At 38.1% G+C, this 27,790-nt stretch overlaps 1 protein-coding gene and 1 pseudogene across 1 annotated transcript; both read left to right on the top strand.

Annotated features, from left to right (window-relative positions):
* The first annotated feature begins 6,211 nt into the window (after positions 1-6,211).
* Positions 6,212-7,498, top strand: LOC145656483 (adenosine receptor A1 pseudogene; annotated as a pseudogene).
* Positions 7,499-17,133: 9,635 nt separating this feature from the next.
* Positions 17,134-26,890, top strand: LOC118240473 (TOG array regulator of axonemal microtubules protein 1-like). The gene is made up of 16 exons (XM_081709650.1): positions 17,134-18,165; positions 18,687-18,750; positions 20,118-20,249; positions 20,500-20,834; positions 21,046-21,058; positions 21,217-21,384; positions 21,658-21,828; positions 21,924-22,136; positions 23,593-23,710; positions 23,929-24,034; positions 24,336-24,571; positions 24,954-25,112; positions 25,439-25,565; positions 26,039-26,151; positions 26,344-26,452; positions 26,870-26,890. The coding sequence occupies exons 1-16, from the start codon at positions 17,134-17,136 to the stop codon at positions 26,888-26,890; spliced, it is 3,117 nt and encodes a 1,038-aa protein (XP_081565776.1).
* The last annotated feature ends 900 nt before the right edge of the window (positions 26,891-27,790 follow it).

Below are 27,790 nucleotides of genomic sequence, written 5' to 3'. Positions count from 1 at the left end.
ACAAAAAAGGAAAAATAAGGTTAAAAATTAGAGAATGTACTATTTTGAATGCAGCTCCAAACTCAACAAGCTACTTTACCTTTTTTTTTCTTTATGTAGCTGTGAATCTTATTTATTTGTGTTAGGCTACAAGTTGTTTTCTATTCCATATTCCAATTTCCATCAATATATTGTAGTATTTGTGTGAAACCACCAAATTGATAAATCTTGGAATAGCCTACTGTCTTCTCCCATAGCTGTATTGGAAGGATTTAAAAATGAAAGAACCTGAAATACTAAATTGCAGTTGAATAAAATAACCTAACCTAAACTTTGTATTCTTTTAGACAGGATTAATGTACTGTCAGGTGTTTTATCTTCAAACTCAAGTCTTCACCATATCCAGATTCCCCCCTGATTTAACAGACTGGTCAGAGAGTAGGACCTAACAAATAGAAAGGATTCACTAGAGAGGGTCGGTTGTCAGAGAAAAGAGAGACAGTGTGCTGTTCTGGTTACAACCTCCCATGAAGCAGAAAGGGACCAGTGGGTTAAAAGGGTATGACATATCTTGTTCACCTGAAAGTAATTCATGACATGTGCTGACCCCAAAACTCTTTGGTAAACTGCACAACATGGGGCATTATAGTAGATATAACAGGGAAGATAAAAACACTTTCAAAATCGCAGACACAGATGTAATCAAATGCCTAATGTTCCAAGCATTAGTGCAAGATGTTTAAAATATATTTTACATACAGCTGAATTGGTAAAGCTAGGTATCTATCTTAGATTAATTTTCTTGCATGGTGTAGCTAACATTATAACATTGACTCACACTAAAATGATCTTTAAAATATCTACAAAGTGTTTGTAACACTACATGTTTCTTGGCAACATATCTACAACATTTAGTTTCCATTGTTAGAAAGGTTGTCTTGTTTGGCGTTAAGAGATAATTTATCATATTCCCAAAGCAGACATTGTGATAAAGGTCTCACTGTTCCCTGTGCCTGCATGTGAAGTTTGTCTTAATTAAGCTGTTGAAACCTTAGGGAACTGTTTCTTCCTTGCCACTGAAAATCACCTTGCGTGTTTACTTCAAGCTCAGCGAGGCAATGGCATCCTGTTGACTTATTTCTCCTTTGTAAGCACGCAAACAGTAAAAAGGTGGGGTTTTGTGCAAAACATATGTAACTGTTTTTAATAATCTGGGGTCAGTGTGTGCTTTTCTAGAGTTGTTTCACAAGCATTTTAGTGAAAAATATATTCAAACTGAATTCTATCCAATCTATCTCTCTAATGTCTCTAATAATAGGGCCGTGTGGTTTTGCTTATGGAAACCAGGCAGTTAGACAGTGTGTCGAATGTTTAATGAAGGGAGAAGATTATGAAGTCTTGGGTAATGTTATCACTGTGGAATTAGACACCCGTCTTGTTTTTATACCTCTTGGTGAAAAAAAATGACCCCTGAGAAGTTCTGATCAAAGGAATCTAGAAATTTTATAGACAAAATTTAAGATATAACCAAAGATGAAAGTTACAGCCTTACATTTCTTACATTACTGCCCTTCTGCAGACCTGAACTGTTTTGCCTAATGTGTAAGTTTTGAGTCACTTCATTTTTATAACATGACCCCCCCCCATTATTTTTCATGTTGAACTGTTTCAGTACTATTTTCATTGTAATTTAGTTGCATAAAATTGCACAATGTCCTGTACATTTTTGTTAAGAAAGCATTGTGTACTGAGCTACAACAGAACAGATGTCCAATTAAAATAAAGGAATATCATGGTTAGCTACATGCTTACTTATAAATGTTCAATAATAAGGGACTGTTTTTTGTTGTTGCTGCTTTAGTTTAGTGTGGAAGATCTCACTACCTCCTTGAGGCTGAATCAGTTAGTTAGCCAACAACTTTAAAAACGACTAATACGTTAAAGTTAAATACAAGCGGAAATATCGTACCTACTCGGTTAGAACGCATTGGCTTCTGATGAAACGTTAACACATTGAGTGAGCTGGCTAAAATAGCTAAGTAGCTAGCTAACAGTAATGTTTATTACCGCCGTAGCTAGGTTAGCTAGATAGAACCAAGTTAACGCGATTATACAGCAAGGAGACCATAAATAATTGTTAAGCTACCAGCACTTTAAGAAAACCATAAACATTCTAAGTATCTTGCTAAAAACGTTTACTTCTTAGTTCTTTGCTCAACCTAGCTATTGACCTTCACAAAGCTATCTAATAATACTTAAGTCAAATGTTAAAAATCAGAAGGTCATTCACAGTAGCTGCTCATGGCCGAGATCAAATCACCTGTCTGAATCCTGATGATGCTAGCTAGGTAGCTAGCTAGACGGGTACCATTAGCTTGATGACATGCTAACGGCTCGCTATTGTGGTTAATGTTCGCAAGCTCGCTAGCTAACTACAGTTGCTGCTAAAAATAAACTTTGCCAGGATGTGCCGACTGTCTATGTAACGTTAGCAACGAACTAGTCCAGCGCGCTCTACTACAATCAAGCAGTGTGAAAATATTACGAAACTGATGTTAATTACCTGTATTCAACCTTTTGGATGTGCCAACGAGGTCTAATGTATCGCAGTAGCGGAGATCAACACGCTAGTGACAGAAGCCTTGAGCGTTTGTCAGGAAAAACAAACACAAAAGAGGTTCTGTCTGCGTAACTTCCGGGAGAAGGGTGCACTAAATAGCACTCCAGAAAAAAACAACAACCCAATCACATTACCATTTCAAAATGTGCATGTCACAAATGTCATTTTCCCTATATAGTATGTGTTTATAATTCAATTTGCTTTATACCACGCGCCTCTTTCATCTCTGTTCCACTACACAATAAGGTAGTGGTGTGATTAGTTGTGGTAGGCTGTAAGAGCTTCTTTGTGGATGTTGAGACAAGATTTGTTTTTGTTATTGATCTTTTTCATGTATATACAGTCTTTGGCATATGATAACTGCTGCTGGAAACTAGAAATGTAATATATTTCAATCGCCTAGCATATTTACATAACTGTTCTGTTAACTGAGTGGTACAATTTTTATCCTATACTGATCGCACATCAGACTGGAGCATATTTATGCTAGATTCCAGTTTGGCATGGCATGAATGAGAAAGCATGATTAGTCTATCCAACATGCTGTTTCATAAATTGTAGTGTGACGAAATGTGTGCATTTGTTAGTGAGGGCAGAAGTTAAACACACAGCCATGTTGCATGAGTTACACGTCATTGTCACTAATTACTTGGGAATGGGCCACCAAAAAATCCAGCTAGAAGCAGCCCTGTTATCAAAAGCGTATTGATGAAAGACTAGAAAATAGCTAACCCAAATACAACATGCACACTACAGTATAAATGGCAGTATATACATTTCACTGGGGATAAATATCAAGATGTAGACGTATACAATATGTAGAAGTAAATGAAACATTTTACAGTATACAATTCTATTTGCAAAATGAATTAAAATTTGTGACATGTAAGGTACAGTTTTGTAAACATGACAGTTCACTAGGCTGTGTGAATTGCTTCAGCAGTAATTACATTTCTAAGTTTTTCCTAATTCCTAATCACTATTTGCTCCTAAATGACTCCTTTCTTAATGATATTTTGATCTCATTGCTTATTTTGTTGTTGTGCTGTCTGGTGTTGACCATTTAAGGACAGATACCTCCTTCAAGTCTTGATTCCTCTTGAGGATTCTTTGTTACACCCATAGTTTTACCTTGCCAATGTCACCTTTGGCTTGCTCAGTGGGGGGTCCAGACTCTGACATCAGTAAAGCTGTTTTGTTACAATGAATGTAGTAAAAGGTGCTACAGAAATAAATTTGAATTCAATTGAACTGGTTTTCATCAGGACTGCAGAGGATTGTGGTTCAGCAAAGATATGCCATTGGGAAAGAAACAGGTCAGATGCTGGTTAGTATTGGTTTTGAATGCTTTAAAGTGTTTTCCATTGGGGAGTTTCTGAAATAAGTGACATCCAGGTGAAGGGATTTGCAGAACTTTTGGAGTTTCTAGACTGATGAAGCTCAGCAAGGAATGAGAAAGAGAAAAGAGAGAAAGAGAAAGATGACTTTCTGAGCGCACTCAATGATATGCTGCAGCTGGTTTCTGGACTGTGCATTAGTGGAGCCTAAAATGTAATTAAGCTTTTGATTAAGACATACCTGCGCTTCTGTACTTTCTTTGTAATAGTAGAATCCTGCATCTGAAATGAATTTGCAGGATTCCACTGCATTGACCAGTTTCTTAATGACTAATGAGGAGGGTGCAAGAGGATGCTTCCTGAAGTACATTATAATTTCCACATCTTGGTGGTGTTGAGATCCAGGTTGAACTGAGCAGCGACAGGACTGGCCTGCCTCTCCAGAGGGGACAAGTCTAGCCTGCGCTGATAACGGCTGAGCAGTCGCCGGTGCTCCGTCTCCCTGACGACCTCATTGACAGCTCGTAGTATCCCACGGCAGCACGCCTGTGCCCTCAGCAATGGCTGCAGGTCTGGAGAACCAGCTGTTGTGGGGGCACATACTAGTGTTAATCCAGGAGAAAGGGTGTGTGTGCTTGCCTCCTTGGTAAGCTGGTATGTGTGTGTATACTGAAGTGTTTTCATGGTTCAATACATTGTATGTGAGGGTTTCTATACATGCCTTCTGTGTCTGATGATGTTATCCAGCAGCAAGGGGTATTTGGTGAGTCTCTGCATCTCAGACACTAGAAGGTCCTTTAATTGTAGTCGGCGGCAGTGAGGGCTGGCTTCACATTCCTAACACACACACACACACACACACACACACGAATGAGCCAAGGACATCTAAGTCCAAATGTGGATTCTGTTGACTGCAACACCAATTTATACCTAAAACAGCATCACTAGAAGTTATGTGCTGCAATAAAAGTCAAATATAAAAGACTGGATAGTCTCCAATTCAAAATATGGGTCAACCAATTCACAACCCAGCCCACTAACAAATATGGCAGAAGCTCTAGTGTTTGTAGGTTTGTCCAAAGGCTTTATACCTCTAAAAAGTGTTACCTGTATAAGGTGCGTGAAACGTGGGTCTTTGCGTTTATTTTTAATGAGCTCCAGTGCCTGACTCTGCTGACTGCACAGGTGAGACACCTGCTCCTGGAACTCCTCTCCTGCAGCGTCTTCAAACTAACACGCACACACACAAACACATGAGCTACTGACATATCAAGTAAAGCAACAAGTATATCCCACACTACACAGAACAACCCCTTCATTTTAGACAGCACCAAAAGATGATGTGAACTAGAAAGGGAGTAACACTAGCCAGCTCACTCTAGACACCATGATGTCTCCGATGCCTTGAACTATAGAAGAGTCCCTCAGCCTCTTCATGGACTCACATAGATTCACTGAAACACAAATGCAACGCCACAAAACAGAATCTGTTTAAGCGAGCCAGTGTATATGTGGTTTGTTAGAAAGTTGTGTCAGTGGGCAACAGAACTCTACTTGTGTCATGAAGGCCACCGCAGAAACAACATGTACAGCCTCCAGTCCATACCTGCTCACAGTAATGGCATGGTGCCGATAGCTGATATTGTTCTGTCATTAAATTCCCAGTTTGGGTGGGTTTTACACTTCTTTAATCTTGATTATGATTTAGACACCAAGTAGGCTTCAGAAATGTAGGTTTGAAAACACACTAAGACAAATGGAGCGGATTTGCACGCACACACATACGCTCGCACACAGAGAGACTGACCATGAAGACTGTAGACCTGGGGCAGGTTGGGGAAGATACCGGAAAGTTCTTCGACGGTCAAAAGGTTCCTCCTCTTCTGGAAGAACACCTGATCGAGAACCCCGAGAGTCCGCAGGTGAGATGCTTCCGTTGTGAACAGCTCTGAGGAAGAGGATATAGCAAAGTCACTACAATTTCTTACAAACGTTACACAATTCAGAATTCCACATTTTCATGAGTCAGGATAGAATTACCATATGTGCATAATAAATAGAATACTGTATGTTCAAAAGATTTAGTTGCTATTTAGCTTAAGTTAGATCAGTAAATAACTTTTCATTTTACATGTTAACTGTGTACTGGGAGTTGTCTTTTATAGTCAGTTGCAGACTAAACCATTCATATAGGATTATATGATGGAAAGGATTAACATGATTATATATGAATCATTACATATGAATCACATGATAATACATGATCAAATAATATTTTCCATCACACAAGCAACTGAACAAGAAGGTCGGTGTGGGCCATGGCGACCCCAGCAAGTACTACAACAAGGAGCTGAAGCTAGCCAAGTCGCTTGCGCTTGTGCTTGTGTTGTTTGCCGCCAGCTGGCTCCCACTGCACATCCTGAACTGCATCACACTCTTCAGCCCTGGTTGCGAGAAGCCCATGTTCCTTCTCTACATCGCCATCCTGCTCACCCACGGCAACTCCGCCGTCAACCCCATCGTGTATGCATTCCGCATCAAGAAGTTCCGCACGGTGTTCCAGCGGCTCTGGAAGCAATACTTCTGCTGTAAGGAGGCTCCTCCGATCGACACACAGATGAGTGAGAGACTAGACAAAGATCACTTCTGTCCTGGTACTCCGCTGGAGCACAACATTTGACTGGATCCAGGGGACTTTCTGAGCAAACTGAAATGCTTGCTTCTATAAATCATGTCTATTTTGAATGTAATTCAGTGCTTTACTGCAAATGCCACTGAGTGCATTTACCCCTGCAAAGGGAAATAAGACTCCTATGTAAAATGTCACGTAAACGTTTATCAGTGTTCGGCTCTACATCGCACAAAGCAAAACCCAGATTAATTAATTAATTAATCTGGGCAAATGAACAGCTTTATCAGATTTCTATTTTTTTTTTTTTTATGTCAGTGTAAGTGGAATATGGGCTCTCTTGTTCTGCAGCCGGGCAAAGAGGACAAGGTTTTAAGATCAGGTCCATTGTAGAGAATTCCCCCGATTTCACTGATCCCATATAGCAATTTGTTTGTTTGTTTGTTTTTCATATGCTTTTTTGTCCTTTTTTACATAATCACATTATTATTATTGTGCATGTGAACACTTCAGTTCACTTATTGACAAACTGATTTTTACCAGTAATCAGGATCTTGTAGATGTATACATGCTCAGAGTGTGCTGTTGTCAGAGTCTGCTCCCATTGTAACTTATTATGAAACATTATAACTCCACTGGGACAAGAGGGGGAGGCTAGAATATGGAATTAAATCATTTATAGTGGCAAACAGATATGTGGTGTACAAGACATTTTTAAATAATTCTTTACTCAGTGATCAAAGTAGTTCTTTCTAACTAGTCCACAGGTATCATACAAATATGAAAAACAGTATTCTTTGCACCACTCTGCTATCCAAAGTGTGCAATCATGATGGTGCATCATCTCATTATAAAATATTATTTATAGTCATCATGATTTTTTATTTATCAGAACACACTTAAGAGTAACTTTGAATGTGTACAATATACATTAATAGTAGTTAATTTCAAGCATTTATTTGATACTAACTTCAAAATGCAGTTTTAATGAGGATATGTTAGGAATGTTAAAGACAATGCACACTATACAATTATATATATATATATATAAAAATAAAAGGGCTGCTCATTAATCACATAAAAATACAAATTTGGTTTCCACAATAACTACTCACCAATGATGTACTTCATTTATTCATTTGCCTACTACATACAATGAAGTATTTATAGTTATGACATTGCTTAAGAATTGCACTAATGGAACAATACATTTATATAGTCTGACATTGATTAATAGCATTATAGGCCATTATAGTGTAGCATTTCCAATAGGCAAAATTAAGGCCATGCAAACGCACACAGACATTTCCCAAACATTTTATACAGGCACCAGAAACAGGTTTTTACATCCAGATTTTGCCTTTCAGCTCTGTGTTTGTAAGGGAGGAGCAATGCATGCAAGTAAGTAGTGCTGGATGACTTCAGGAAATGATCACTTAATTCATGTTTATTCAGCTCTTGTCTCCACAGGACATCAACTAGCCCATTTGACTTTTTTTGTAACTGCTGTATAATTTATGTTGTATTCAGGGTTCAAACGTTAAATAATTATATAATCCAAAACAGTAATATTCAGTTATACATTTTCTCTAATTTAATATCCCCTTTGCTATAACATTCAAATGAATACTGGAGCCATGTATTCTGGAGGCATTGTAAGCTTTTTCAGTATAGTAGCCAACATGTAGCCATGTTGAAAACAAAGCTTTCTCTATGAAACACACCAAGACTTGGACAAAGTCACCAAGATATTTATGTCCTCTCTGACTAAAGCTTGTCAGTAATGCACTTATGAAGATGCATCAACCATAAAAAAATAAAGTGAAATCATAACTAGGAATTTTTTTTAACATACCATTTTTTTTTTATACTTGACTCAGTGTTTGCTAGTGTTCCTCACTTTATTATGTTTCATTAGCTCTCTGCCCAAATACAGTGTGAATGAAGGAATCACACCAGTATAAAGTACAGTATGTACATAATTGTTGGTAAACAACTGTGGGATTGCAATCAGTACAATTGTACATTATTTCTTATTTCATTATTTCTGAGTAAATGGAAATAATGAACTAAGTCTGTTTCTGGTTTTCACTTTATTTGTGCCTTTTATCCTTATTCCTCTGCATGCGTTTAAGCATCTCTGCTTTCTTGAGACACTGCTAAGACATAAGGTAATGCTCCAATGGTGATGGTAATGATGATGATGTTAAAATAATAATAATAATAATAATAATAATAATAATAATAATAATAATAATAATAATAATAATAATAATAATAATAATAATAATAATAATAATAATGCCTGATCAACAAAGCTATGAAGGTTGGGTGTAGAACAGTAAGGAGCCCGGCAGAAGAAGATCTGATAGAGCGATTGGGTTTGTAGTCAAGAAGATCAGATAGTTTAGGTGTTGGACGATGGAGAGCTTTGTATTTGAAAAGGAAGATTTGAAATGAATGTGGTACTTAACAGGAAGCCAGTGAAAATCCTGGAGGATGGGTGTAATGTGCTGGTGTACCTGGGATTGAATGAGAAGACAGGCAGCAGATTTCTGACCCATCTGAAGCTTGTGAAGGAGAGAAGGGCTAATGCCTGCAAGGACAGTGTTTCAGTAGTCTGAGAGGCTAGAGATGAAAGCATGAATGAGAGATTTATTAGCAGACGGATTTTGGATTTTAGTAATATTACAGGTGAAAGAAGTACATCTTAACAGTAGCATGAACATGGGTGCCAAGTTCAAGTTCAAGTTCAAGTTCGGTTTATTCGTCACATACATAGTCATACACAGTATAACACGCAGTGAAATGGTGGAGAGTGCTCTGTCCAAACTGAGGAAGAGAACCAGGGGTGCATAGAGAAAAAAAATATATATACAGATAAATATATATTTTCTATGTATGTACAAAATATATTAACAATGTATGTACAATATATGTATATTATGATTATATACACAATGTACAATGTACAAATGAAAGAATTGCACTGAGGATAACACCCAGGTTTCTAACCAGGGGAAGGGGACATAGCTATATCATCAGTGGTTAGAGTGAAAGAACCAGTTTTACTCAGGATTGATTTTGAGCCTATGATAAGCTCGGTCTTGTTGCTATTTAACATAAGAAAGTTGTGTTTCATCCAGAGTTTAATTTCTGAAAGATATGCTTCTAAGTGATTGAGTGGTAGATGTAACTGATTTGGTCCTGAGAAAGATCTGGGCTTAGCGATGGAAGTCCAGTTTGAAATGATGTTTGATATGTCTGAGAGAGAGTATGTAAACTGATAGAAATTCAACTGAGGTATAGGTGGTTCTTGTACAATGCTTGATTTTATAGTTTCAGAAAGGCCCAAATAAACTGCTTCTCACAAACTTCCACAGGGCATAATTATTAATTAACTCTTTAACTCTAAAACCAAGCATTTGACAAAAGCACCTAAAAAATTTTAACTACTCTGATTGCTAAATAAAACAGGCTTTTGGGGTTTGGCACTGGTCTATTCCTTTTTTCTCTTATTTAGGTTTTATTTTACCAATATCCTCTATTTACTGAAATCTTCTATCTGCTGCATGCTCTTAATAACTTATTAAATACTAGTTGCGGAGGAAGTCTATTGTGTTTGACAGCCATTTCAGAAACGCCCAGTGTAAAGTCAAGAAAGGCAGACGTGCGAAATTTGCATGACCCACATTTCATTTAGTTGACGAATTGGTCAAGTGTGGCTCATTCAGAATAAATGCGTTTTATTGCCCTCTAGTGGATAAGCAGAGAATAGCACCCTACAACAAAAACGTCAAGTAATTCCTAATGGAAACAACAGGCCAATAGAGCACAAAGGAGTAAACCCGAGTTACCTGGTTGCATATATAACTCTTGGTGTCAATACCAAAGTCAACTTTGCATCATGCTTCTACCTAGCTATATGTTTTTTTTTTCACGAAAGGCTCCAACACACGTTTCTTGATTTCCTACTACAGTGATCCCTGTATTTCTACAGTAGTCTAGATCATTGGTATATTGGACTCTAACCTACTGTACTGGGAATACTAGGACGTATTCTATGAGAAAATGACAAAGCACTTTTGTAAGTCGCTCTGGATAAGAGCGTCTGCTAAATGCCGTAAATGTAAATTTACTGGAAGAAAACATGTTTATTTTTATTAGGCGTTATTAACCGTCAAATGTCTACCATAGGTGGTGGCACGTATTTAATATATCCCTGAAGTGATTTTTCACAGCAATGTTTGGATTTGCTTAAGGTAGACTAATTGTAGGATTCTGTGTAACTTTGTTGCATGGACTATATAAAACAGGTCTACATTTATTGCATTACATTACATAACTAGCTCCGTTGTGAATGTAGTTTCATAGGTAGCATCTTCGTCAAAAATATAATCGATAGTTGTTGTTTTTTTTTCCACCAAGGCTGTACGTTTCCGAATTTGATGTAAAACATACTTATAGAAAAGAAGAGAACTGGTAATTTAAGATAATTTCAAAAGCATCGAAAACAAAAGAAAAGCATCGGACGTAGTCTAAAGATCCTATCAGAAACTAATAAAAAAAATAGCAGCTAAATAGACACTGACATGAGATGGAGTACTGTAGCTTTAACGAAAGCATCAGCGGACTATTTTGTTGTCTTGGCAGCCCAACCAAATCAACGAAACGGGGATCCTGGCTGTGTTTTGTAGCCAAGATATAATTTTAAATATTACATTGTAAATGCTACTGTGTTACTTACAAACACTACAGCCAGCAAATGACTTTTGCCGCTGTGTAGTTAGCTCGCTAGCTAAGGCAAATACACTCAGCACTGATGGCGTGTTTGGCTTTACACCGTCTAACGTTAGCTAACCTATCTATCCTGGTTCATTAGGTTAACGCTAGCTAACTAGCTACTTACAGTTGCACTGGATCTGACTGTCTAGGTTTTATTATTGTAGCTACTCCGTAACAAAAAGTAATCTCAGAATTGTATACGTAGACCTAATATACCTTCAAATACTTTATTACTTTGACGGTAATAGCATGGAACAGTCACACAAGAGAGTAGTTAGCGCTGGGAAGGCGAAAAACAAGCTACCCTGGGAGAGGTCTTGCCTCCCATGTTTAGTAAACAAGCAGCCTTGCAGTGCATCAAATGCAAAGGTATCTGATAATGTGAATGATTGCCTCATGAAGTTAATTTTACATGCACACACAGAATTACAAAAAAGGAAAAATAAGGTTAAAAATTAGAGAATGTACTATTTTGAATGCAGCTCCAAACTCAACAAGCTACTTTACCTTTTTTTTTCTTTATGTAGCTGTGAATCTTATTTATTTGTGTTAGGCTACAAGTTGTTTTCTATTCCATATTCCAATTTCCATCAATATATTGTAGTATTTGTGTGAAACCACCAAATTGATAAATCTTGGAATAGCCTACTGTCTTCTCCCATAGCTGTATTGGAAGGATTTAAAAATGAAAGAACCTGAAATACTAAATTGCAGTTGAATAAAATAACCTAACCTAAACTTTGTATTCTTTTAGACAGGATTAATGTACTGTCAGGTGTTTTATCTTCAAACTCAAGTCTTCACCATATCCAGATTCCCCCCTGATTTAACAGACTGGTCAGAGAGTAGGACCTAACAAATAGAAAGGATTCACTAGAGAGGGTCGGTTGTCAGAGAAAAGAGAGACAGTGTGCTGTTCTGGTTACAACCTCCCATGAAGCAGAAAGGGACCAGTGGGTTAAAAGGGTATGACATATCTTGTTCACCTGAAAGTAATTCATGACATGTGCTGACCCCAAAACTCTTTGGTAAACTGCACAACATGGGGCATTATAGTAGATATAACAGGGAAGATAAAAACACTTTCAAAATCGCAGACACAGATGTAATCAAATGCCTAATGTTCCAAGCATTAGTGCAAGATGTTTAAAATATATTTTACATACAGCTGAATTGGTAAAGCTAGGTATCTATCTTAGATTAATTTTCTTGCATGGTGTAGCTAACATTATAACATTGACTCACACTAAAATGATCTTTAAAATATCTACAAAGTGTTTGTAACACTACATGTTTCTTGGCAACATATCTACAACATTTAGTTTCCATTGTTAGAAAGGTTGTCTTGTTTGGCGTTAAGAGATAATTTATCATATTCCCAAAGCAGACATTGTGATAAAGGTCTCACTGTTCCCTGTGCCTGCATGTGAAGTTTGTCTTAATTAAGCTGTTGAAACCTTAGGGAACTGTTTCTTCCTTGCCACTGAAAATCACCTTGCGTGTTTACTTCAAGCTCAGCGAGGCAATGGCATCCTGTTGACTTATTTCTCCTTTGTAAGCACGCAAACAGTAAAAAGGTGGGGTTTTGTGCAAAACATATGTAACTGTTTTTAATAATCTGGGGTCAGTGTGTGCTTTTCTAGAGTTGTTTCACAAGCATTTTAGTGAAAAATATATTCAAACTGAATTCTATCCAATCTATCTCTCTAATGTCTCTAATAATAGGGCCGTGTGGTTTTGCTTATGGAAACCAGGCAGTTAGACAGTGTGTCGAATGTTTAATGAAGGGAGAAGATTATGAAGTCTTGGGTAATGTTATCACTGTGGAATTAGACACCCGTCTTGTTTTTATACCTCTTGGTGAAAAAAAATGACCCCTGAGAAGTTCTGATCAAAGGAATCTAGAAATTTTATAGACAAAATTTAAGATATAACCAAAGATGAAAGTTACAGCCTTACATTTCTTACATTACTGCCCTTCTGCAGACCTGAACTGTTTTGCCTAATGTGTAAGTTTTGAGTCACTTCATTTTTATAACATGACCCCCCCCCATTATTTTTCATGTTGAACTGTTTCAGTACTATTTTCATTGTAATTTAGTTGCATAAAATTGCACAATGTCCTGTACATTTTTGTTAAGAAAGCATTGTGTACTGAGCTACAACAGAACAGATGTCCAATTAAAATAAAGGAATATCATGGTTAGCTACATGCTTACTTATAAATGTTCAATAATAAGGGACTGTTTTTTGTTGTTGCTGCTTTAGTTTAGTGTGGAAGATCTCACTACCTCCTTGAGGCTGAATCAGTTAGTTAGCCAACAACTTTAAAAACGACTAATACGTTAAAGTTAAATACAAGCGGAAATATCGTACCTACTCGGTTAGAACGCATTGGCTTCTGATGAAACGTTAACACATTGAGTGAGCTGGCTAAAATAGCTAAGTAGCTAGCTAACAGTAATGTTTATTACCGCCGTAGCTAGGTTAGCTAGATAGAACCAAGTTAACGCGATTATACAGCAAGGAGACCATAAATAATTGTTAAGCTACCAGCACTTTAAGAAAACCATAAACATTCTAAGTATCTTGCTAAAAACGTTTACTTCTTAGTTCTTTGCTCAACCTAGCTATTGACCTTCACAAAGCTATCTAATAATACTTAAGTCAAATGTTAAAAATCAGAAGGTCATTCACAGTAGCTGCTCATGGCCGAGATCAAATCACCTGTCTGAATCCTGATGATGCTAGCTAGGTAGCTAGCTAGACGGGTACCATTAGCTTGATGACATGCTAACGGCTCGCTATTGTGGTTAATGTTCGCAAGCTCGCTAGCTAACTACAGTTGCTGCTAAAAATAAACTTTGCCAGGATGTGCCGACTGTCTATGTAACGTTAGCAACGAACTAGTCCAGCGCGCTCTACTACAATCAAGCAGTGTGAAAATATTACGAAACTGATGTTAATTACCTGTATTCAACCTTTTGGATGTGCCAACGAGGTCTAATGTATCGCAGTAGCGGAGATCAACACGCTAGTGACAGAAGCCTTGAGCGTTTGTCAGGAAAAACAAACACAAAAGAGGTTCTGTCTGCGTAACTTCCGGGAGAAGGGTGCACTAAATAGCACTCCAGAAAAAAACAACAACCCAATCACATTACCATTTCAAAATGTGCATGTCACAAATGTCATTTTCCCTATATAGTATGTGTTTATAATTCAATTTGCTTTATACCACGCGCCTCTTTCATCTCTGTTCCACTACACAATAAGGTAGTGGTGTGATTAGTTGTGGTAGGCTGTAAGAGCTTCTTTGTGGATGTTGAGACAAGATTTGTTTTTGTTATTGATCTTTTTCATGTATATACAGTCTTTGGCATATGATAACTGCTGCTGGAAACTAGAAATGTAATATATTTCAATCGCCTAGCATATTTACATAACTGTTCTGTTAACTGAGTGGTACAATTTTTATCCTATACTGATCGCACATCAGACTGGAGCATATTTATGCTAGATTCCAGTTTGGCATGGCATGAATGAGAAAGCATGATTAGTCTATCCAACATGCTGTTTCATAAATTGTAGTGTGACGAAATGTGTGCATTTGTTAGTGAGGGCAGAAGTTAAACACACAGCCATGTTGCATGAGTTACACGTCATTGTCACTAATTACTTGGGAATGGGCCACCAAAAAATCCAGCTAGAAGCAGCCCTGTTATCAAAAGCGTATTGATGAAAGACTAGAAAATAGCTAACCCAAATACAACATGCACACTACAGTATAAATGGCAGTATATACATTTCACTGGGGATAAATATCAAGATGTAGACGTATACAATATGTAGAAGTAAATGAAACATTTTACAGTATACAATTCTATTTGCAAAATGAATTAAAATTTGTGACATGTAAGGTACAGTTTTGTAAACATGACAGTTCACTAGGCTGTGTGAATTGCTTCAGCAGTAATTACATTTCTAAGTTTTTCCTAATTCCTAATCACTATTTGCTCCTAAATGACTCCTTTCTTAATGATATTTTGATCTCATTGCTTATTTTGTTGTTGTGCTGTCTGGTGTTGACCATTTAAGGACAGATACCTCCTTCAAGTCTTGATTCCTCTTGAGGATTCTTTGTTACACCCATAGTTTTACCTTGCCAATGTCACCTTTGGCTTGCTCAGTGGGGGGTCCAGACTCTGACATCAGTAAAGCTGTTTTGTTACAATGAATGTAGTAAAAGGTGCTACAGAAATAAATTTGAATTCAATTGAACTGGTTTTCATCAGGACTGCAGAGGATTGTGGTTCAGCAAAGATATGCCATTGGGAAAGAAACAGGTCAGATGCTGGTTAGTATTGGTTTTGAATGCTTTAAAGTGTTTTCCATTGGGGAGTTTCTGAAATAAGTGACATCCAGGTGAAGGGATTTGCAGAACTTTTGGAGTTTCTAGACTGATGAAGCTCAGCAAGGAATGAGAAAGAGAAAAGAGAGAAAGAGAAAGATGACTTTCTGAGCGCACTCAATGATATGCTGCAGCTGGTTTCTGGACTGTGCATTAGTGGAGCCTAAAATGTAATTAAGCTTTTGATTAAGACATACCTGCGCTTCTGTACTTTCTTTGTAATAGTAGAATCCTGCATCTGAAATGAATTTGCAGGATTCCACTGCATTGACCAGTTTCTTAATGACTAATGAGGAGGGTGCAAGAGGATGCTTCCTGAAGTACATTATAATTTCCACATCTTGGTGGTGTTGAGATCCAGGTTGTTTAAGACACAGACACACTAAATTAGGTATATCTGGGAAAGTTCACTATTGGCTCACTCTAGGCTTAATTCTAAAACTAAAATATATATTTCTTTAACTTCACTTGGGATTCTCTGAACCTATGTAGACCCAGAACTAATGTATGCATCTGGTGTCTACAAAAAAGCTACAGTTCAGAATTACAAAATAACTCTATTTAATACCAAACATAGTTTGGAATCTGGAGGGTTCCATACACCCTGGAACATAACATTGTTTTAGTGTGGATGCAAAAGATGCAAAAGATTTGAAATTACCCACAAACCACGGACATACGAGTGAAATTTAGAAAACCTGCTGAGCTTTTTTTTTAGAGTACAGACATCCATTGGGATTTTATACCATGTAAATGTCCTTAAACAGAGATATGGACGCAGAATAACGTTATTGTGAACAGCTACACATAAGAAGAGTTGTTGTATCGTTATAGGCCATTTGAATGAACATAATTTATGGTCCAATACGGTCAAGCATATTTGGTCACAATTCCCATATTTTCACGCGCGAGGTCGAATCTTCGCGGTTACGAGAACTCGCGTCACCATGGAAGCAGTTGTTTTTTGACATAGTGTTTTTTTGATTCCAGACGATGAACTGTGATGAACGATGGTCTGAGAAGAAAATTCCGAGCAAGTCTATGTGTTTACATATACCCAACTTTCAAGATCGTACTGGAATTCAAAAGAGGAAAGTGCTTTTTATTCTTGTTGGAGAACACAGTCTTTGTAAATATCCTAATTGTCAACAATACTGGACAGTGTTGCTTGAACTGTAGCGTTACTGCGATTGCGATTGCTAACCTAGGTTAACTAGCTTAGCTAGTTAGCTAACGGATTCTTTCCAAGTTGAGCTCCTGACAAACTGACTTGGTGATATAGCACCTATCCAACACGCTGCTGAAGTGCGCTAGCTAGCCAACTGGCTATATTGCTTTTCCAAATCAGTGATTGGATCAATGAGTCTGATCAGTGATGATTTATGCGCTAATATCGCCGGAGTTACACGAACAACTCCTTGATCACGAGAACTACCAGAGCCGAACAAATGGGGTAGAAGAGCTGAAGAACATTATTTCAGAGCTGGACTTGAAAACCGTTTCCTCTGACAGTATTGTGGAATTCATCAATTTTTTACGTAGACTTCTGGATGATACAAACTTCAAAGTCTTGTATGGCACTTTACAGGTTATCAGCCTCCTGGTTCAAAACCTGGACTACGCCGTGGACAGACATTATAAACAGATTGTATGTGTGGCCCTCAAAACTTTGGGGGACGCACGGACTGTTCCCCGGAATGAGTACATGAATATTTTTCGTCACCTCATGAGGATTGTAGGTCCACAGAAAGTTTTGGAACTTGTAATAGGACAGCTAAGGCACAAAAATTCCAGAGTCAGAGAAGATGTCATCAACATCATCACAGCTGCTATGCTCACACACCCCAGAAAAGACTTCAATATCCCTAATCTGTGTTCTGTAGTGGCTCCTTATCTTGCAGACAATAAAAAGAGGGTCCGACATGCTGCTCTGGAGCTCTTTGCTGTTTTTGACTGCTGTCTTGACACAGGAAAAAAACAGCTACTCATGAAGGCCATTGACAGGTTGGACTTCACTGGAGATGTGGAGGGACTTATGGCTGCAGTACAGGCACGAAGAGCCAGACATATTCTCCCCCGATTGTCTGCAGATGGTATGGTGGAATACGCACTGGTCATCCCCAAGCCTGGTCAACGGCGAATACCTCAGTTTGGCTCTGGAGCTGACCTGAACTGGGTTATTAATGGAGGGAAAGTTAACAGTGCACAGAGCCACCACACAGAACCAGATTCGGATCGACTGAGTGGCTACGGCAGCTTTGGTTCTCTTACAGATGGCCTCCAGTCACACAAGAGAGTAGTTAGCGCTAGGAAGGCGAAAAACAAGCTACCCTGGGAGAGGTCTTTCCTCCCATGTTTAGTAAACAAGCAGCCTTGCAGTGCATCAAATGCAAAGTTATCTGATAAGGTGGGTGATTACCTCATGAAGTTAATTTTACATGCACACACAGAATTACAAAAAAGGAAAAATAAGGTTAAAAATGAGAGAATGTACTATTTTGAATGCAGCTCCAAACTCAACAAGCTACTTTACCTTTTTTTTCCTTTATGTAGCTGTGAATCTTATTTATTTGTGTTAGGCTACAAGTTGTTTTCTATTCCATATTCCAATTTCCATCAACATTACTTCTTACATTACTGCCCTTCTGCAGACCTGAACTGTTTTGCCTAATGTGTAAGTTTTGAGTCACTTCATTTTTATAACATGACCCCCATTATTTTTCATGTTGAACTGTTTCAGTACTATTTTCATTGTAATTTAGTTGCATAAAATTGCACAATGTCCTGTACATTTTTGTTAAGAAAGCATTGTGTACTGAGCTACAACAGAACAGATGTCTATTTAAAAAAAGGAATATCATGGTTTGCTACATGCTTACTTATAAATGTTCAATAATAAGGGACTGTTTTTTGTTGTTGCTGCTTTAGTTTAGTGTGGAAGATCTCACTACCTCCTTGAGGCTGAATCAGAAAAACTGTGGCACAAACTCTGGTAAGTAAATGTCTCTTTGTTTTCTCTTTGTGTCCTCTATTTTAGATTTGTCCTATTTTCTTACTAGGTTTTCAACATACAACCTATAAATACATGTTGATTTGTATTCCCATGTCTCTTGTGTCTTTTACTGTTTCTGCCTTTACTCATGCTTTCATTTTCACACCTTAAATTAGCAGCTAATTATCTAGCTAATTAGTGTGTGTGTGTGTGTGCGTGCGTGCGTGCGCGTGCGTGCGTGCGTGTGTGTGTGTGTGTGTTAATTTATCTGGACATTTGTCCTTGAACATGCCACCCAGACTTGTAACATGTAGGTCAAGACATGAAATGAAAATGTTAACTCATTGTTAAGTTTTAAATGTGTATGAGTACATGGAATACATTGAAGTGGGTTTCTATCAGTATTCGGACTGCTGCTATTAATATGGGCGTTCTTCAGTACTTTTCAATATTCCTGTACTTTATGGAAAAAAAATTTGGCATCATGAAAAATATCCTAAAATCCACACCGAAGCATTAACACAATGTAGCAGTGTGTGGATTATGAAACATGGGAGTAGTATTTATTAGAAACACTAGAGGAAGTCTGAATTTGAGTGTATTTCATGCTCCAGTACTAATTTTAGCAGTGATATGTTTGTAGATGACTGAGTAGAGCACACTAGAGTGGGCACCATGACCACCCACATGCAGGGTGGGTTTACGGTGAAACACATTATTTGTTGGGCAGTTTTGTTTAGCCTAGGATGATAATGCTTCCTACCATTGATATAGAAGCTTAGTATAATACTGGCTATACATGTATATTGATTATAGTTGTCACTTTGTCATTATTTTAACCCGCCCCAACAAACAAACAAAACATTGTCATGTTGCTTTGCTGGCTTCTGATACCACATCTAGATGGCTGCAAACGCAATCATCTATATAACATGGCTTCTTTAATATGCTGGGTGAAACAAGGCCAGTGTTGAGCTCTGGTGTGCTGCAGCGGTCTGTGTGATGTAAGGAATTTGTGATTTTTACCAAGTCCTATTTTAGTTGGCATTGACATTATAAGACTGCAGGCAAGACTAGACTTGAATCTTTTATTGCAGTCTGTTGATAAAAGATCCCACCTGCACTGTTCAAATCCAAGAAGAGCCTACAGAGGTCTCCTGTAAACAATGTAACCATATGATTAAGTTTTCTTAAAATTATGTTAAAGTCTTTAGTTATAAAATCTAAATTGCTATTGCTCACTTTTTGTTTACCGCTTAGTTGTTTTTTGGTATGCATTTGTAGTCTGATGTGTGCCTATTAGTTACATATGCTGAGCTGATGCTTCAAATTGTCCTCAAGTTTCCTGTTTCTGTTTCATTCTCCAGATTCAGTAGAGCCTTTCCAGCCCGATGCTCCAGGATGGAAAAGAGAGACAGTGGGTAGACTTTGTCGAAGCGGTAGCCTTGGTGCGGACCCAGATATTTTAAAAGCAGCTAATCTCAGTGATTCTGACAGAGGTGACTTGTTGATGTTGATTTTACTTTATTTATATATACAAAATGTAGAAAATAGCACATTTGCATAATTTTTGCAATAGATTTGTTTTGTTGTAAAATATTGCTAAATAGAATAATTGGAATCAAGGCATCACTTGACCATAAACTTCACTCACTGAGTGTCAAATGAAAGGAGCTACTGAACATTATTTGCTGCCAAATGAATAGTCATGGAAGATTCTCTTGAGAATAGATGCTCTTTTCCATACAGGTTTGCCCAAAGCCAACCGCTTGCTGTCTGGTAACCCCAGTGTAGAGCGCACCTTTTCAGTTCCTTCCAATCCACCCCCCCCCGGGTCTTTTCTGCTGCCCTCCTACCCTCTGGCCACTCTTCCGGGAGTGCAGCTGACTCCCACCCTGCCTCGTAGATGCCATGCAAACTCCTCACTGTCCATGTCCAATACATGGCCCAACAAGCGAGATACGATCCCTCGTCACAGGGACCCCAGCTCATGGGGGGATAAAACAGGTGAGGGCATAGCTACATTGCTTAGAAAATGTGTCTTTGTTCAGTGGGAAACTGCCAAAGCATTTTTGGCTCTTCAGTATTTAGCAGTGTCAGAATTAAAAATGAATCATACTGAAATATCAAATTGTATTGAAATGTAAGATTTCAGGATTCAATTAAAAAAAAAAAAGAAACTGAATCATTGTTGGGTCACACATTTACATGAGCTCTACTTAATCTGGAATGGATGTCTTGCTTTCAGTTATTCTTTGTTATATCTTTGTGATATCTAATCACATTTTGAGTAAGAACTTGATAGTTGGTAACAAGGATGCCAATTACAGGATGAAAATGTAAACTGTTTACTGTGATTGTAATGCAGCTGCCTTCACTTTTGACTGGTGTGTTTCTCCATATGTGAAGTACACAGAGGTTGATGTGGCTTTGCCTTAAACTGACACTTTTTTACCACCATGACAGGAGTTTTTGGCTTCACTGGTGCTCCCTGCTACCCTGGAGTGACTCTGTCCCCAGAACAGGAGGAGTTGGTAAGAAAACCCCCCAGGGAGCCACTGATTGGGGTGTATGGCCATGCTGTTTCAGCTGGCCATATGGATTCGGAAGAAAGCACTGAGCCAGAAAAAGCAGCGGTGAGACAATGTTTATTTTGTTTTATTGAACAATCTGCTAATATTTATTGATTCCCTTTACTTTAATCTTTCCTAACTTCAGCAGTGGTTTTTGAATGTGCTGTTGATATGGAATGACTTTGTTGCCAGTTTGATTTTGATAAAATAACGATTTGATAAGATTTTAATGCAAATTGACTCCTACGTTGCATAATTTCAGTCCGGTCCTCCAGGTTCTGATTGACAGTCTTGAATAGAGATGCTATGTGGTTATTCATGTATGTGTATTTGTTGGAGAGGGTAAAGCCGTTTAGGTTTGCAAGGGTTAAGATGCATCAACATCGTCTGGAGCAGCAAGAAGTTCCGCCTATACAGGGGGAGTGGCAGAACATGCAACGATTGAAGCAGAACTTTAGACACATGGCATTTGACGTGGGCTCAGACGACACGGCATCTCTGAAAGGTAACGGTTGACCTCAATGAATGCTCCTCCTCGTGCTTACTGAGACTCATGGAAGCTCTGTAGTCACCATAGCCTGTTAATCTCCTTCCCATCAGATTTGCAGCGCAACGGTAGTGTTCTAGCATCCACGAAGGCTGAACTCCTGGATGATTTGCCCTCGAGCCCCAACAGCACACACGCACCCAGAAGCCTGGTCAAAAGTTTCATTCGTCCCAGCCCTCCCACGGCTCCTTCCAGACGCATGCTGCCACGACGCCAACAAGCCCCCAGTCTGAACAGAGCATGTCCACCCCTTTCAAACTGCTCTGGTGAGTGTCACCTGTTATTCTGCGCTTCATGCATGGTCACTGCTCTTGAGTAAATAGATTTGCTCTAAACGCTGTATCACACAATTGTGTTTTAAAGGCCCTGCACAGTTGTTTGTTTAAAAATGCAAAAAAACAAAAAAAAAACCAACCATATATATTCCAAAGAATGTTAAATATTCCAGTCACCTTCCTACTATCATTTTTTTAAACCATAAAACGACATTAAAAAGAGTGTTGTCCTTTTACCATTCTGCTGTTTGGGCGTGGACCTCAGAGGATTCATTGACAGCCTCTGTGTGAAAAGCTATTAGGGATTTTGGTCAACAGCAGAATCCTTGCTGTGTTTAAATAGACTAATCAATTAGAGGACACCACAGTTCGTATTTTAAGAATACATTTATAGCAATATCATCTGCATTTATTACATATTGATCATGTTTACATTAAAGCTATTAAGGAACGTTAGCTAACTAGCGTATATTCGGCTGGTTAATCAGGTCTAGCTAACAGGCTTTGACTACGCACGGAGAGAGCTAAACATGGGACAGGCAGAGACTGGGGGCAATTTCAAATAGTGTTGGTGTATCATAACGTTATAAAAAATACATTTGTTGACCCAAATTGCACAAAATTAGCAAACGTTTGCATGTACTAACGTTTTGTTATATTTTCCATTACTTGCTACGGTATTGAATAAAGTGTCGAATGAAAACAATGGCTGTTAATTAATATCAAAGACTTACTAACTTATCAATATTACCTCCAGTAAGTGTGGGGAAAGGTGTTGTGTTTCAGTTATAGTCGGCAGGCAAATCTAGAGCTGTATTGAGCTCAGTTTGCAAATTATTTCACAGTAAAATGCTTGCTACAAACTCTTGTATTGGGTGTCACTTAGACCCCAGAAAGAAATTTGAGCAACCTTGATTTGGTCTTGTTTTCTGGAATAAAATGTAGAGTAACCCTTTTCCCGTTTGTATACAAAAACTGAGCATTTGTATGTACATGTCATCTCTGTTCCTTGAAAAGAGCTATGTGCAGTGATTGAAGTGTAGTAGGGTCAGTTGATTTCACAGTTCATGTATATGCAATATTACATAGCTTATGATTCCCTATAGTCAATTAGTGTTATCTGTGACATCAAAGATAACACCACATAAAGTGTAAGTCCTAAATAGAAGTTAGGCGGTATAGAAAAAATAAAACAATTAGAGGTTGTTTTATGCACTCTACAATGCCCAATAACTACTGAACTGAAGCAGAAGTATGAAGATAATCACATACTTCCAGCTAATACAACATTTTGAGTAAGGAGAAAAAATACTGTGCAAGGCCATTAAATGTAGTTGGCCATCTTGAATAATGTTATGTTTTGCAGTCAAGTTGATTTGAAACAAAGTTGAACTGGTAGCCCTAAAATAAGTAGTCAGTTTGTTTGTGGTGCGGTATTCCTCTTTAGATGAACTCACACCAGGAACCCCCAGGAAGAATCCCCATGAGCAGCTGGCTTTGCGGCCGTTCTCTAAACCGGACCTTGCTGTCACTCAGAGCTTCAGACTGCTTAGCTCTGATGACTGGTAAATCTCATACCTGTAAAATTATGACGCATTTGGCTAGGGTCAAGTAAAACAGTTTAGTAATTTATGATTTTCTGCATATATGATACATATGCTTAGAAATTAGTAAAGTGATTTTATCACTATCACTTTTTTCCTTTTGTCCCCTCTTTCATAATCTTTTTTCAGTTATGATAACCTACTTTTACAGTTTGTGTTTGTCCAATATTTTCATACAGGGAGAAGAAGATTGATGGCCTGATACTCATGCGTAGTTTAGCACGGTATCACTCTGATGTGCTTAGTAGTAGGCTTCATGATGTCTGCCTTGTTCTTAATCAAGAGGTAAGTGACTATATCTGCTCACTATTGCGTCTGACTCCTTGTAACTTCCTGTGAATCTGTCTGATTCCTAAAATTAACCTATAATACCATTAAATTTTTTGTCATACACCATCAGCCTATGTTATTGAGACATTGCTGCCAAAAACTACACAGATCTTTCAGTAAAGTTAGTATAATGCTTGAAATTATTATAAAAATAATTTTCATCTAAGGGCATTTTAGATGCCATATTTAACTGTAATAATGAGTGATGAAGCCATTTCTTGGCATAACACAAGCTGGAATGTCTTCCTTCCCCCAGGTTCAGAACCTACGCTCTGGAGTGTCACGCGTGGCGGTGGTGACCTTGGGAGAGTTGTACTCTGGCCTGCAGAAAAGTATGGACCAGGAGGTGGAAGCTACAGCCAAGGTCCTCCTCCACAAAGCAGGAGAGTCCAATGCTTTTATTAGGCAGGATGTGGACACAGCCCTGGACTGCATGGTGCAGAACTGCACCCCCACCCGAAGCATGAACGCTCTTCTCGCTGGAGGACTCGGGTCAGTTAACTTGCAGTTAGCTTTCAGCTATAGCTTTCATCTAGCTGCAGCAGTCAAGAGGCCAACAAATGAGAGCGCTTTGGCTGCTGTTTGCTATTATTTTCACTTATCCTTTGGTGTTTCGAAATGTTTTTTGGCATTGGACAGTATTTTTGTTGATTTATCCTCTTAAAGATTTTTTTTAAAGCCATCAAATAGAATAGGATAATTTGATTATGCCTTTAGTTCATAGATAAGTGTATTAAGTTACTTTAAAGATGAAAGAGTTAAACATTGCACTGTATACATTGACTAGATTACTACATATTTGTTATTATGTCATACTTTTTTGAGTGCCTTTAAATATTTCCTTCTCTTTTCTCGTTTGTGTTCTCCTCAAAAGTCATTTGAATGCTGCAGTAAGAAAGTGCACTTCTCAGCATTTGGCTACTTTGATAGAAAAGATTGGCGCTGACCGCTTATTGTCTGGGACAAAAGGTGTGACTAATCGAATTCTACCTGCAGTCTCCAAATTGGCGCAAGACTCTTCCCAAGAAACCAGGTTGGTACCAGGATCAGATGGAAAACTATCAAAGCTTTTCACATGCCCAGATAGTAATCTTTTGGTTTATTCTTTTAGTCTCCTAACTATGACACTCTGAAGTCAGCAAATGCAGCTAAATTGTAGAGTAATAGAAGTTTTTTAGACACAGAGTGTCTTGGCAACTGGAATTGTGTCCTGGTAAAATAAATATACTAATAAATATTGGACTCTGCTTAATTGTAGTAAATGTAGTAGACTGGTACAATTTGTTGGTGTGCTGTGAGTCACCCTTAAGTTCCTCCCTCATGGTTCTCTCATGGGAACGGGGCTGTTATTTGTCTCAGGTACTTTGGTCGCCGCATGCTACTGTTCCTGTCGTCTCATCACGACTTTGATAAGATGGTGGAAAAGTACATCCCTACCAAAGACCTGCCCACCATCAGGGCCACTGTCCTCACTCTGAAATCCAAGGTGACAATTCAGCACAGTGTCTATTTGTATATATGATTAGGATTTTTAATTCCATTCAGCCACTATGCTGTAAGCTTACTGACTAAACAAAGCTTATTCACTAAACTTATTCACAGTATTAGTGAAACCCACCTCAGAGCTGACAAGGTAGACAAATGTTTTAAACAAATACTAAAGTACAGAGCAGTGCAAGGCACCACACATTGTACACAGCAGTATGTATATACAACAAATATATTAAGCCAAAATCATATATTAAAGATGTCAGTGTACAAAAAGATGAGGCAATACAGTTGTCTCCTAGTAAATAGTTTGTGATCTCCCATTATAATAGTTCAAATATTGTATTTACAGTAAGGTATAGATATTGCACAGTGCAGTCCCAGACCCAGTAGTTAGAAACAAAGTATGAAAGAACATTTGGTCTTCATTATCTGGAGAGTCATCACCCAGTGATGCTGATGTGGATTTAGGTCCCGGGTGAGAAGCCTCAGGATACCCCTTCAGCTCGAGGCAGGCGCTATATTCCTTGCGGTGGAATGAGGTATGCCTCCTCTATAAACCGTCAACCTCAGATTGTCAGCAGGTGAATTTTTAAACAATCAAAGCAAAAAACATGAGTTCCTATTGAAACTGCTTTAATCTTTCTACTTTTTGATGGTGATTATGTTGTTGTTGTTGTTGTTGTTGTTGTTTTAAATTTATTGTAACCACATTCAATTTCTTTTTATTACAATAAACCAATCCTTACATTTTCTCTCTTGTTGTGTGTGTTCAGCAAAGATGCCAGCAAAGCACAGGTCCACAGCATTGCAGACAAGACCAAGTACATCAAACAGCTTAAATACACAGACAGGACAAGGTCCAGGTGTGGGATCCTCCCAACTGTACGTGGCGGGCCAAACCACATGACTCGCGGGAGATGAGCGTTCTGTGACACTTATTGCCAAGGTGCTATTTAAACAGACTGTGAGCACACAAGGGGTCACTGACTTATGGCATGAAGCTGAACTCAGAATCAGAACAGAATGACCTCAGCAGCACTCTAGGAAGCCAATCTGATATATTCAACACTTGCTGTCTGCAGAGATGCTGAGAAGTGCTTTGCCAATTCTGTTTGATGTGTTATGAGTTATGCTTAGAGTTATGATGCCCACAAGCTGCTGTCATTTGAGGTGCATTAGTGCTGGAGGACAGGTGGAGTTTAGCAAGTAAATATGGTTGTAGCCATATTATCAACAAGGATAATGGAGTTGAGCCTGTGCAGACTTTGCTAAGATGTTGTGTATACATTTGGCTGTCAGCTGGGCCATGCACTGGACTGACCAAGTATTTTTTCTTTAACTGGAATAAAAAAATTTAAATGTTTTCAAGAATAACACGCTTCATGTGATGTTTTATGGTTTATTGTTTAAAAAATTAATGATATAGAAGTCTATTTTGGTCATGACATCAGTATGGTAAAAAATTAAATACTGGAATTAATTAAAAAAATTAAATACATGGAACAGGATAATCACAACATGATTATACAACAAATTTAATTTATATATCCAAAATGTATTAATTTTATGAGATACAATCTAGTAGTTCCTTTCTGTGATATGAAAAATATTTTGTAAAAGGGTGCTATCTGTTGTAGTTACTGATTCTTATTTTCACTTCTTATATATATATTCCTGTTAGATCATATAGAAAATTGGTCATTGTTAGTATGGCATACTCCCTTGTGTAACCCTTTTCTTTGACACGCCACCCAGCACAATATCCTTAGATTCAGCCTTAACCTTTAGGTCCTTATATGTATTGACACCCACAGTATAAGCTGTGCAATGACTGATAAATTATTTTTGCTTTATACACACTACTCCAGTGTGACATTTATTTCTGTGTTCCTTTCAATAAAAAATAATCACATCATTGTGGTACAAAGTTTCTTCAACAAAATTCCCTTGCTAAACAAGAGAATTCATTCTAAAAATGTGGATGTTGGCAGCTGTCCCTAAACATTGTCAATTCACATCAGAGTGTAACTGGCAAACTGTCAAGACTACTGCAGCTACACATTCTTCTGTTTGAAAATGTGTGAAGATGATCACTGTAGATCATTGAGGCACCTCTATCACTGCAGATCAAACTGCCACTGATTTTACCCCTGATTTCCACTACCTGAATGCACAGACTTTCATTCTTAAAAGGAATGAACTGAAATAAAATGCTATTTG

Source organism: Electrophorus electricus, unplaced genomic scaffold (genome assembly GCF_041902795.1).
Source record: "Electrophorus electricus isolate QZ-2024a unplaced genomic scaffold, ASM4190279v1 Scaffold67, whole genome shotgun sequence".
NCBI classification, from domain to species: Eukaryota; Metazoa; Chordata; class Actinopteri; order Gymnotiformes; family Gymnotidae; genus Electrophorus; species Electrophorus electricus.
This window is presented reverse-complemented; position numbering and strand designations above follow the sequence as displayed.

Excerpts from the sequence above, each read along its gene's own strand:
- LOC118240473 (XM_081709650.1), top strand. The coding sequence starts at position 17,134 with ATGATTTATGCGCTAATATCGCCGGAGTTACACGAACAACTCCTTGAT. Across the intron at positions 24,035-24,335 it reads GCCTTGTTCTTAATCAAGAG|GTTCAGAACCTACGCTCTGG; the intron begins GTAAGTGACTAT and ends TCCTTCCCCCAG. Across the intron at positions 24,572-24,953 it reads CTTCTCGCTGGAGGACTCGG|TCATTTGAATGCTGCAGTAA; the intron begins GTCAGTTAACTT and ends TCTCCTCAAAAG.